Here is a 12,034-nt window from a genome sequence, read left to right as displayed (position 1 = left end):
CGGGGATAGCCCAGAATATTAATTCAAGGGAGAAGGTTACACTTCCTGGTTACCAGCTACCCCCACCCTGCAATTGCTTTCACAAAATGCAGGCAGGAATTCAACAGATTCAGTAGGAGGCTAAGTGGTCAGACTTTGGATTCAGGCTTTCCCCAGAAAGGCACAGAGAACAAATAGGAAAATCCTCTTTTTAAAATTTATTTAAAAAACAAGATTAAACATACTTAAAAGTAGGCACATCTCTTACATGGTTCAGACAGAAAAGATAACATTGTAAAGCATCGCTAGCTAAGCGTACTTACAAAACGAGAACACAAGAAAAGTTAAGGCAGTTCGTAAAGTTCTTGGCTGAATCCACATCTCAAGAAGACAATAGACAATAGAAGGCTACACCTGGTCTAGAGAGCGAAAGGCCCATGGGCCACTAGCGCCCGCGGGGGTCGTTTAACCGGCTCATGAGCCGCCCCAAAACTGAGCTGCCCACTCGGCGAGTCCCCATGTGCTGCACTAGACCGGCGTGGCATGGGGACTCGCTTCCAGGGCGGCGAAAATCGCATGATGCGCAGGCGCTGAAAAATGTGTTGATGCAGCCATTGGAAATCGTGGGCAAGCGCACTCATGCACGCGCACAATCAGGCCCACAGAGGGATCTCTGCTGGAGTGAACCAACCCAGGCAAGGTAAACCTTGCTGACCCCTGCTCTAAACACTCATGCCTCATTGGCTACATTCAAATGAAGAAAAGTACTGCATATCAACTTAAGCAAGATATGCTTTATTTTTCCGGTTATTTGATTACAACTTTTGATAGAATACAGGTAATTGAACCAACTTTGTTGCATTACATTCTTCATTAAATCATCTTTCCTTTTTTAAAAAATAACATCTTTATTAATTTAAAATACAATCACACAATAAAGGTACGGTACGTACAACAGAATTAAGCACAAAAAAGAGTTTACCAGTAACAAGAAAATGTCCATTAAAAAAAACCAAATATTTATACAGCATTATGTCTTATCCAATAAAGTCTTCTATGAAAATCTTCCAATCGTTCTCATTATACTTTTTCTATTGTCTTGATTTTATCGCTCAGTTTATTTTATAACTTTTTTCCATTTATTCCATTTATTTATTGTACACAAGTATCATTCAAGTCTGCTAGGATAATATCATTTTTGCAATATAGTCTTATATATTCCTTAAATAATTTCCATTCTCCATATACTTTTTGATTTAGGGCTCCCCTGACTTTTCTGGTCAGCTTTGCTATTTGGAAATTCTCGTATCATGAGTGTTTGCCAGTCTGTTATTGTTGGTGTTGTTTCACATTTCCAACTTCCGGCTTCAAGTATTCATGCACCCGTGATTGCATACATAAACAGTGGTCTTGTGTTTTGCTTAATTTCTATTGGCAATATTCCTAATAGGAAACTCTGGCCTTTTTTTGACGGTAAATTTAAATAATTTCTTAAATTTGCCATATATATTCCAAAATTCGCTTATAATTTTGCAGGTCCACCACATGTGATAGTAAGACCCCATCTCCTTTTTGCATCGCCAGCATGTTGGTGAACTACCTTTGTACAGTTTAGCGAGTTTTGACAGGGGGTTGTGCCATCTATAAAGCATCTTCATGGTATTCTCCCTCAAGTTGTAACATGCTGTAAATTTGATATCTTGCTGCCACAGTCTTTCCCACTGCTCCATATAGATATTATATCCAAAGTCTTTCGCCCACCTTATCATTGATGTTTTTACCTGCTCTTTCACTTCCCACTCTAAAAGATAGTCATACATTATTGATATATACTTTCCCTTATTATATATTAATTGTCTTTCAAAGATGGAAGTTTCTTTGGCAAGACCTTCTTGTCTGTACACAATTTTTGATTTAGTTGGAAATATTGTATCCAATCAGACAGGTGGCATCTAATTTCATCGTATTTTTTTAAAGTTGGCTTATCTTTGTCTGGTTCTAGTACTATCCAGTAGGTGGGCCACTCTCCCTTCATGTTTTTCCTTTTAACTGTTATTGCTTCAGCTGGAGATGTCCACAAAGGTATCTTTGGTTCCAAAATTCCTCTATATTTACTCCATCATTAAATCATCTTTCCACTGTGTAGTAATGTGGGCCCCCAACTGCTTGCCCCTCCCTCACCTGTCTCTGCTCTCCGGCCAGACTAGGTCTCCCAGGGCAGGGTTGGCAGACACATTACTTTTTGCAAAAACAGAACAAACTCGGCCCGGTAGGGCTGCCACCACTCCCTCTATTCCAGGGGACCCAGAACCACAACCCAGGGAGAAGGCTGTGACCTGTTATCCTGGCTATCCCCCACTCCACAAGCTGTTTCCACAGACTTGCAGACAGAAATTCTACGGTAGAGCGTAACCAAGCGTAAGGCTAGGACTTAGCTATTCCCACGGGAAGGCACACAAACTACTAAAACAGTTTCTTTCTTAAAAGTTTATTTTAAAATAACATAAACATGCTAAAAGAAGCAGGCGTATCTTTTGAAGTTCACAGATAAGAAAAATAAAGACATTGCATAGTCTAGCTAACTTACATACTCACAAAGTCTAACACAAATAGGATAGTTGAAGTCCTTTCAAGAATCCGCAAATTGAAGGCTTTCGTAGATCTCCATTTCAAAAGACAAAACGACGGCTATTAGATGGGACATCACAGCCGGGCATCTTTGCGGATTGTAGTGAGCAATGGCAGAGAGCAACTTCTCAAACAATTCCCTGATCTTTTATTCACAATTCGCACTTGGCGTCGTAACTCTCAAGCCAATCATAAGTCTTAATTAATTTTTAAACTCACCAATGACCAGCTTGCTAGATGATCAATCTACCACTTGGCAGCTGGGTCAATTTAGAATCCCAAATTCAAATCAAAGGGTTTCCTCCCTTCCGTGGAAATTATCCAGATACTCACTCCCAAGCAATTCAAGGACAGATAACATCGTTGGGGGGGGGGGGATGTTCACACCCTTAGACCCAGGTGTCAGCCCTTTCATTAAATCAAGGCTTCCTTGATTCCAATAAACCTTTCACGCCAAGGAGCCAGCTAGTCTGGAGTTTAAAGAGACACAACTTCTTTCCCAGGGTCCTTGTGGCTGATGGAGTTCCCACAAGGCTTCACTCTTTTTTACTTGACCAAGGAATGATTTCTAAACAGTACCAACTTTACTACACACTGATATATAATTTTATGGTATTACTCCAGAAAGAAGTGGTGTTATGAGCCATCAAACCTCGGAAATATGCTTTTCTCAAAAGGTTTCCACCATTTTGGCCACTAGCATATGTCCCAATAGTGGGACACCCTCTCCAATACATAGGAGAGCTCTGGGGTTTTATATAAGCTAGACGTCTAGGTGTTGAAGACCAGCCATGTATGATTTTGAGGCCTCTTTCCCTTGTCATTGGCACAATGGATTTATACTGGGCTTTGATCCACGGCCCATGCCATGCCTCTTCCTCAATTTCTAAATCTCTATTTGATTCCCACCATTCTCTCAAATTATTCTGGGGAGGGAAGTAGACCTCTATAGTTGATTTATACAGCGATGATATTAATCCTTTCATTGCTATATTTTCTTCTACTTCTATTTTTTTGTATGGTGTTAATTGTGGCTTCAGTTTTAATCTTGGAGGTTATTAGAAATTACCTTAGTTGTGTCACCAATGCATAGTATGAATGTTAGACCCAAAGAAAATGGAGAATTCGCAGGCCCCCAGCTGACTCCAGCCCACCAACCGGTCTGCCGGGCAAACTCCAGTCCTTGGTGCAGAATTTGTGACCCGAGTTTCAGAAGCTAGGGTACGCTACTCAGCAGAGTAAATGCTGCACACCAGAAGTAGCAGGAGAGGCTGTGTGAGCATATTTACAAGCAGTTTATTCAGCGTAGATCAGGACAAGAGGAAACATGTCTGATCTCCTTTGTGCAAAGCAAGACAGCATAAAGCAAAAGCTATGCAGAAGTGTAAACAACAACAATCTTTATTACGGTCCAAAGACCCAACAAATCGTTACAAAGCAATACACAATTCATGCAGCCTACCTCCAGGTTAAACAAGCATTTTGTTCAGAATATAGGGATCATTGGTGCTTGCAACCACCGATTAAAAACTTCGCCACTGCTAATGTTCTAGCGTTTGTCCGGTCTTCCAATAGGAACCTGACATAGTGAGCCTCTGATTTTCCCGGGAAAGGTACCAGCAAGGGTAATATCATTTCAGCCCTGGCTTGCTCATATTTTGCACAGTACAGCAAAATATGTTTTATAGAATTGATGTCTTGAGCACACAAGCAAAGTCTGTCCTAGTAGGGAACTCCTCTCAACCTGCCATCCAACACTGCAGAAGGAAAGACGTTTAGTCTGGCTTTGGTGAAAAGCCTTTGATAGTTTGGTACTGTCGGGTTTTTAATGTAAGATGTTAACTTAAAGTCATGCCCATATTGTACTCCTATTGCCAGCGGACTACAGACTGCAATCACAAGTCACTGTGTGCATTATCCCATAATCTTTGCTTTTACATCTTTTGGGAAGTGTAAACAGATATGTGACACACAACAATCATGCCTGTTCCTTAAGGTGGAATGGAATATCCCAACAGTTTTATCAAGGAAGAATGTGTGACTGTGTCCAAAAAAGCATTGGTGTTCTTTACTGAAAGCAAAAATTCCCGGACAGAAACGGAGGAACTGGCAATGGGCCACGGACGTGTGTTAAAGGCCTAGAACTCACTGTGTGTTCTGAGCTCCGTTGAAGGGTGCTGGGTAGCAGCTTCTCAGCCACACTGCAAGATGTTGGTTTCCAGGTCTACTAGTCCATCCAGCCATTCAGCTCAGCCTCTCAAGGCCACTCGACTGCTTCATTAAATATTTTCCCCTCCCCCTGCTTAATGACATGCTGCAATGAATATGCTAGTTTTAATTGTATTTCAATTTGATTTTTTGAAGAAAGCACTTTTTGGTTCTATTTCGTTCTGCTGATTAGCAACCTTTCTTGGCGGCATAATCGGACAGGACAGAGGGATGAGGCAGAGTCTGTGTGTGTCTGTCTTGACTGTAAAGCATTTTTTTTTAAATTACTTATTTATTTTATTATGTGTGTATCTATAAAGTGAAGCTTTTCGTCAGTTTTGCATCAAAATCACAGCTTGTCCTGCAAAATTATTCCAAGTGCAGTCCTCGGATTTTAAGTCCAGGCAAAAGTTTTTCTAACCGATTTATTGTGCCTTAGGTCACACGAGCAGTTCAGCATAGCATCCCCCTGTGGACATATTGCCAGACATGAAACGAATTGAGAGCCGTTTCATGTAAAATGCTTCCCCTTAAGCAAATCTCTGCACTAGGGCCTTTGTGAAATTGAAAATAACGCCCCCCTCCCTGACACATTGCCAGAAGGAAATGAACTTATCATTGCTTAAGGCACACTGGCGGGCTTTGCTAATGTGCATGGCTTCAAAGGCTTTGGTTTTTAAGGGCAGACGGGGACAAGTGCAGATAAGGTGAAGGACTACCTGCCCACAATTGTGGAGACGAGGGGAAGGGGGTGCGCCACTGTAACAGTGAGACACCCACCCACCCCATAAACACACCTGAAGAAGCGCAAAATGGCAACCGGAGGGACAACTGCCGGTCCCAAAAAGGCAGCCACGTGGTTTCTAGGGCAAGAAAACTGACTGCAAGAGTCTTTTCTAAAGCCCCTTTCCAGGAACTGCTCTCCTGATGAGTCTCTCTCTCCCCCACCCACACATGCCCTGCCTAATTCCAGGGGGTAATTCCCCCCCACTGCACCCCCGCTGTGTTGCCTGAAGGCAAAAATCATGGACAAAATGGGTCACCTGCGCTCTCTGCCTCCGACTGCTGCACAGCTCCGACTCCTTTCTGCTCTTCAGCTGCCTTGCAGTCCCAAGGATCAGGGCAGCTGGCCTTTCCCAGCCATGGGGTGGACCAGAGGGAAGACCGCTCCACTCAGGTCTGCTCCCAAGCCCCGTCCACCTGGCCTAGCCGGAGTGGCCAGAATTCAAACCAATGCTGCTGGGGACATCCAACATTCTGCTCTGTTGCCATGGAGAATTCTCACCCAACTGCCGGCCGCCTCTGCAGCGTTGCCCCCAGGGATCCGGCCCCGTTGCGATGGGCTGCAACTGCCACCCATGACAGGACTGGGTAAGTGGCCATTATGAGGCCTTAAAGACTGTTGGTGTGATTGTAATTCTGTAAACAGCTTGAGTGACAGCATGGAGATTGTAAGGAAAATTACAGTTTCCTTTTTATTTTTTAAAGCTCTTTCAAATTTCCATTTTTTGTATCGTGGGCTGGTGTGGGTCAGGCCAAAGGGGCCCCTCTGAGTCCAGCATGGTCAGCCAGATCCCCACACAGCGGGTTGGGCTAGATGACCCTTTGGGAACCCTTCCAATTCCACAATCCAATGATTCTTTCTGACCTGTGATTCCTGCCTTGCAGGGGTTGGACTAGATGAGCCTCAGGACCCCTTCCCACTCTACCATTCTGTAATTCTTTCCATCTTTCCTGGGTCTTCCAGTCTGGGCATTTTATTTTATTTTATTTTATTTATTTTTTAAAAATGAACAGTTTAATTGAAAAATGTAAAAGAAATAGTTAACAATGAAAATTCCATATATTCTTATTTAATGCATAAGTATTATCCAAATGCATGCATGTTTATCTTCAACCTATTATGTTTTGCATAAATGTGTTCCAAATATACTTGCCTGTGCATAGTCTACGTCTGTAAGCAATATTTAGAGTAATGCGTAAGAAGCTCTCACTATATATATTTAGCAAGCACAATTGGATGACAGCACGACTCTCTAAAATGAAGGGGTTCCTCTTTGTCACAAGTTGGGCTGATATGTAGCATTGGAGCTATTTGGGTGTAGGAGTGTTACCTAATGGTGGAGTAGGATTTCCCTGTTGGTCCTCCCCAAGGTCCGGGTTGAAATACTCCCATCTTCAAGATGCCAGCATGAAGTACCAGCATCAGGCCTACAGAGTGTTAACAAAAACTTAATTTAAATTACTAGGCAATACTGTAGTCAGATTGGTTTCTGGCAAACACTTACCAGTCCTGTGAGATAGTCTCTGCATTCTCCTAAAAAAAAAAGAAAATTCGCTAAATTTGTGTGCAGACAGGTGTGCTGAAAAATTGCAACACCACAGACCTGTGAGTCTTGTCTCTCAATGAATGAGACTGAAATATTAATATTTGTCCTTATTTTGCTATAGTTTGTTCAGCTTAACATAGAAGTGAAGCCTGAGACTGGATACAGTGGTACCTCGCGTTACATATGCTTCAGGTTACATACGCTTCAGGTTACAGACTCCGCTAACCCAGAAATAGTACCTTGGGTTGAGAACAGCAGGAGGCCCCATTAGCGAAAGTGCGCCTCAGGTTAAGAACGGACCTCCAGAATGAAATAAGTTCATAACCCAAGATACCACTGTAATTGAAATCAAAACCAGGTCAAGGGAAACTGATCACAGTATTAAGTTTGTGTTTCATTTAATGTATTAAGCAAATCCTCTCATAAGCAAGAGTGGAGTCCCTGCTTTTTCAGATCTAAGCCCTGATATCTTGGTCATGTTGCAAATCCTGTGCTGCGTTCTGCTGCCCATCAGGAACAAGGATGGCTCCATCAATGCAAAGGTAGAGGACACCTGTCTCTTCACCACCTCAGATCAGGATGGTCTTCGGGGGATGATGGTCAGTATCTTCAATTGCAAGATCTACACTTCTCACCTTGGGATCACGGTACATTGTTTTGCCTTGCAAGGATGCTATTAGCCTTGGGTCCTTCTTGCAAGACCTCCTACCACAAATAAAGACCCAGCATAAGAAATATTTTCATAACAAATATACATAAGCTGCCTGATTGCAGGGGGGAAAAGCTCGGAGTGATATTGTCACTGAAAATTATTACAGCAAGTATTTGAAATGTTCCAAAGGGTAAACAATAGGCTGGGACAAATTAAATCTTACACCAACTTTCTAAGCACCTAAGCTCACCATTATCAGGGCAGGCTCCCTGTTCAATTTATATACTACCCTTTATCAAAAAACCTCAGAAAAACAAAATAAAAGCATAATGACAGCCTAATAATAAAATAACATAATAATAGTCCTCCCTCACATTTTCACAGGCCAGTAGCTATAAGGCCTGAGTAAAGAGGAATGTTTTTGTCTGGCGCCTAAATAGTAATAGTAATAATGCTTTATTGTTTATATGCCGCCAATCTGACTGGGTTTCTCCAGCCACTATGGACAGCTTCCAACAAATTAAAACACAATACAACATCAAACATTAAGAACTTCCCTCAACAGAGCTGCCTTCAGATGTCTTCTGAAAGTCAGATAGTTGTTTATTTCCTTGACATCTGATGGGAGCCCAGGATGCTTTCCTTCTCTCCACAGATCCCTGTACAGCAGCCTCCTAGCTATCACTGAGCCATTCATCGGAGATGCCGTGGGGGTGAAGGTTGGACCCTTCTAACTCTAGGTTTCTGTGACAACCTTGTATGCAGAACCTGGGCCTGGCTGGCTGCTCTGGCTTTTGAATTGTACCCGCATGATGGGAGACTGTCTATGGCCATCAGGAGATGGTAACCCAGTTTTCAGCTATAAAACAGGTTCACCAAAAATCTTTGAGGCGGGTGAAGTACAGAGCGCGCTCTGGTACTACCCCTGACGTCCACCCACATGAGATGCGAAGGGGCTCTTGGGGGGGGGGCTTTCTATGTATCCCCTACACTAGCAGGTGCCCAGCACACTTTCTGCTGCATGTGTGGAGGTCAGGGAAGGGGTCAGAAGGAGCAACCTCACTCCCCACAAACAACATCTGACCTCTTCAAACTTGCATCTGCCACATAATAGTAATAATAATAATAATTTATTATTTATACCCCGCCCATCTGGCTGAGTTTCCCCAGTCACTCTGGGAGGCTTCCAACAGAATATTAAAATACAATAGTCTATTAAACATTAAAAGCTTCCCTAAACAGGGCTGTCATCAGATGTCTTGTAAAAGTCTCGTAGTTGTTGTTCTCTTTGACATCTGGTGGAAGGATGTTCCATAGGGCGGGGGCCACTACTGAGAAAGCCCTCTTCCTGGTTCCCTGTAACTTGGCTTCTCACAGTGAGGGAACCACCAGAAGGCCCTCCTCGCTGGATCTCAGTGTCCGGGCAGAACAATGGGGGAGGAGACGCTCCTTCAGGTATACTGGACCGGGGCCATTTAGGGCTTTCAAGGTCAGCACCAACACTTTGAATTGTGCTCGGAAACGTACTGGGAGCCAATGTAGGTCTTTCAAGACCGGTGTTATGTGATCTCGGCTGCTGCTCCCAGTCGCCAGTCTAGCTGCCGCATTCTGGATTAGTTGTAGTTTCTGGGTCACCTTCAAAGGTAGCCCCACGTAGAGTGCATGGCAGTAGTCCAAGCGGGAGATAACCAGAGCATGCACCACTCTGGTGAGGCAGACTGCGGGCAGATAGGGTCTCAGCCTGCGTACCAGATGGAGCTGGTAAACAGCTGCCCTGGGCACATACTTCAAAAGTATGGGGCAGGGGGCATGTAGCTTGCCAATCAATCTCTCAGCTCCTGTTTGGCCACACAGTGCCCTAGCAGTGCCTTTAACCCTTGTCTTTCCTGTGTATCTGTGCATTAGAAAGTTTGGCAGAAACTGGAGTTCTTCACCCAGCAGCAAAGGCCAGGACACCAACGAAGCAGATTTCCCAGTGTTAAAGCATTTGCCAGCACAAAATCACAGACAGCATATCCTGGTGCGGGAAAAGGTCAGTGATCCCATATTTTTTTCTCTGGAATAACATATTCCCACATACAAACCTGTTTGGGCTCTGAGATCTTCAGGGGAGGTCCTGCCACCCTCACAAGGATGGTTGCTGGGGACATGGGAGAGGGCCTTCTCAGTAGTAACCTGGGGCTCCCAGACAATTTTGGAACTCCCTCCCTAGAAAAGAATATACTGGCTTGCTCCTTGCTCCTCTTCTGCCCACAGGTGAAGACCTAGAGCCCACAGGGCAGCATTCCAGGGTTAGTCTGACCAAGGCAGAACAGAGTGGGACTACAGGCTGGCAGGCAGCAGTCTTGAGCACTCTTCAGAAACTGGGTTTTGCCCCCAAGCCCCTCTAAGTCTGGGCTTGGGCCTAGCAAAAGCTATGGTTAGGCAAAGAATTAGAGACACCGAAAAGACAACAGGATTGCTTGAGGTGCCCCGACTACAAAATGGTAGAAATCGGGAGATACATCACTGCTCCAGCAGCATATCTTTTTTTTTCTTGTATCCAAAAATGCAAGAAGGGCTTTTACACTTGCCAGAAGCTGGGCTCTGCCCTCGCCAGTCTTGGAAGGATCCTTTAAAAAAGTCCCATATGACTAGAGAATTTGTCCCTGTCCATTGGGGGAGATAGGAAGCCCTGAACACATATTTTTTAGATGTCCCTTTTATGATGAGGCACCTAGAGAAACCATTGACCCCCTGCTGGTGAGGCTTGCTGACCTCCCAGTAAAGCAAAAATTTGATCTTCTCCTGTTAGGCAAAGACCGCAAGACGGCCCAGATTGTCGCCAGATTCTGTGCACAGATCTGTAGGCGTTGACCACCCCCCGATTCAATCTAGTGTAAGAAAATTCCCAAACTCGGATCCACAGGTGACGTTGGGTCATTTCTCTAAGGCAGTCTGTTTTAAAGTTTTTATGTGTTTATACGCCTATCGCACTTTTAAACTTAAAATGCATTGTTGTATATTGTTTTAAATGTTCGTTTTGCTATTGGGATTGTAGTTCCATTTGTGTTTCACAAGCTGGTCTCTGACTGTAATAAATTTCATGTCGTGAGTGGGACTGTAGAACTTCCCTTGATCTGGACACAAGACTTCTGTTGATGCTGCCTAGAACAGCCTTAGCTCTTTTTGCTGCTGCATCACACTGTTGGCTCATGTTCAGCTTGTGGTCCACCAAGACCCCTAGATCCTTTCCACATGTACTGTGGGCAAGCCAGGTGCCCCCCCATCCTATACAGAAGATGCCAACCAAAGATGGGGCAGCTGGTACATGTTGCACTGTATGAGAACATGATACAAATCCTATGGACAGGACAGAGAGAAGTGTATTGGGAATGTTGCCAGAGAGAGCAGAGAGCACAATAAGCCAGGAGACCTAATCCTGGATCTTATTCACTGGGTCTCTCTTGTTTGCAGATCAAAGCTGGAAGCAGAAGCAAGGGGAAAGTGTGAACTTCAGCGCCAGTGGAAAACCCAACACTACGGGTTGAGAAATCCGTGTAATGAGGCAGTGTACATTTGCTTTGGGCTTTTATCTCTCGTATTGCTCTGTTTGTGGAAGTTGTGGTGAAGTAGAGAGAGTGCGGTGTAGTGGTCACAGCACCGGCCTAGCACCTGGGAGAGAGCAGTTTTCAGATTCTCCCACATGGCCATGAAGATTACTGGATGTGACCTTTGGGCCATTCTCCAATGCTCAGCTGAACCTACCTCGTAGGGTTGTTGTGAGCATAGGGGAGAACAATATATGCCACCTTGAGCTCCTTGGGGGAAGGTGGGATATAACTAGTAATAAATAAATAATAGTAAGTAGTATATTGGGGGTGGGGGGAGCACAGAAGATATTATAAATCCAATAAGCGAAAGATACTGTAAATCCAATAATAACCCTAAGAAGCTGCCCCCATGTGTGTGCAGGGTTTGCTCCTGTTGTTTGGAAGATTCTCTAGTCATAAAAAGTTGTTCAAAAACAGTGGTTTCCAAACTTTTGGGCCCCCACCTCCTTGGTTCCAAAACCCCACCCCCTGGGGCCACTAAGTTACCCTTTGAAATGCATTGTTCACAGTAGTGGTTTGCATAACCAAGTAAGGACGATAGTAACTCACTAAAGTTAAATAAAAGCAGTCAAAATTAATTGCGCATCTATTCAGAATCAAGTGAAAGCTCTTCTGTTTAAGAAAGCTGATAAACTGGATCCAAT

The 12,034-nt window shown here is 43.9% G+C and overlaps 1 protein-coding gene across 2 annotated transcripts; it reads left to right on the top strand.

The window, feature by feature from the left end:
• Window positions 1-4,499: 4,499 nt before the first annotated feature.
• On the top strand, window positions 4,500-11,369 carry LOC310847201 (uncharacterized protein). Of its 2 annotated transcripts, XM_083744824.1 has the most exons (4): window positions 4,500-6,186; window positions 7,660-7,792; window positions 9,707-9,829; window positions 11,254-11,369. In XM_083744824.1, the coding sequence occupies exons 1-4, from the start codon at window positions 6,086-6,088 to the stop codon at window positions 11,287-11,289; spliced, it is 393 nt and encodes a 130-aa protein (XP_083600950.1). In that variant the 5' UTR covers window positions 4,500-6,085; the 3' UTR covers window positions 11,290-11,369. The 2 variants fall into 2 exon arrangements, 1 of the variants encoding a protein (XP_083600950.1); XR_014565669.1 differs by lacking the exons at window positions 4,500-6,186; window positions 9,707-9,829; window positions 11,254-11,369 and adding an exon at window positions 8,453-8,861 and having other exon boundaries at window positions 7,502-7,792.
• The last annotated feature ends 665 nt before the right edge of the window (window positions 11,370-12,034 follow it).

Source organism: Podarcis gaigeae (assembly GCF_964106915.1).
Source record: "Podarcis gaigeae genome assembly, chromosome: 6".
Classification (NCBI taxonomy): Eukaryota; Metazoa; Chordata; class Lepidosauria; order Squamata; family Lacertidae; genus Podarcis; species Podarcis gaigeae.
This window is presented reverse-complemented; position numbering and strand designations above follow the sequence as displayed.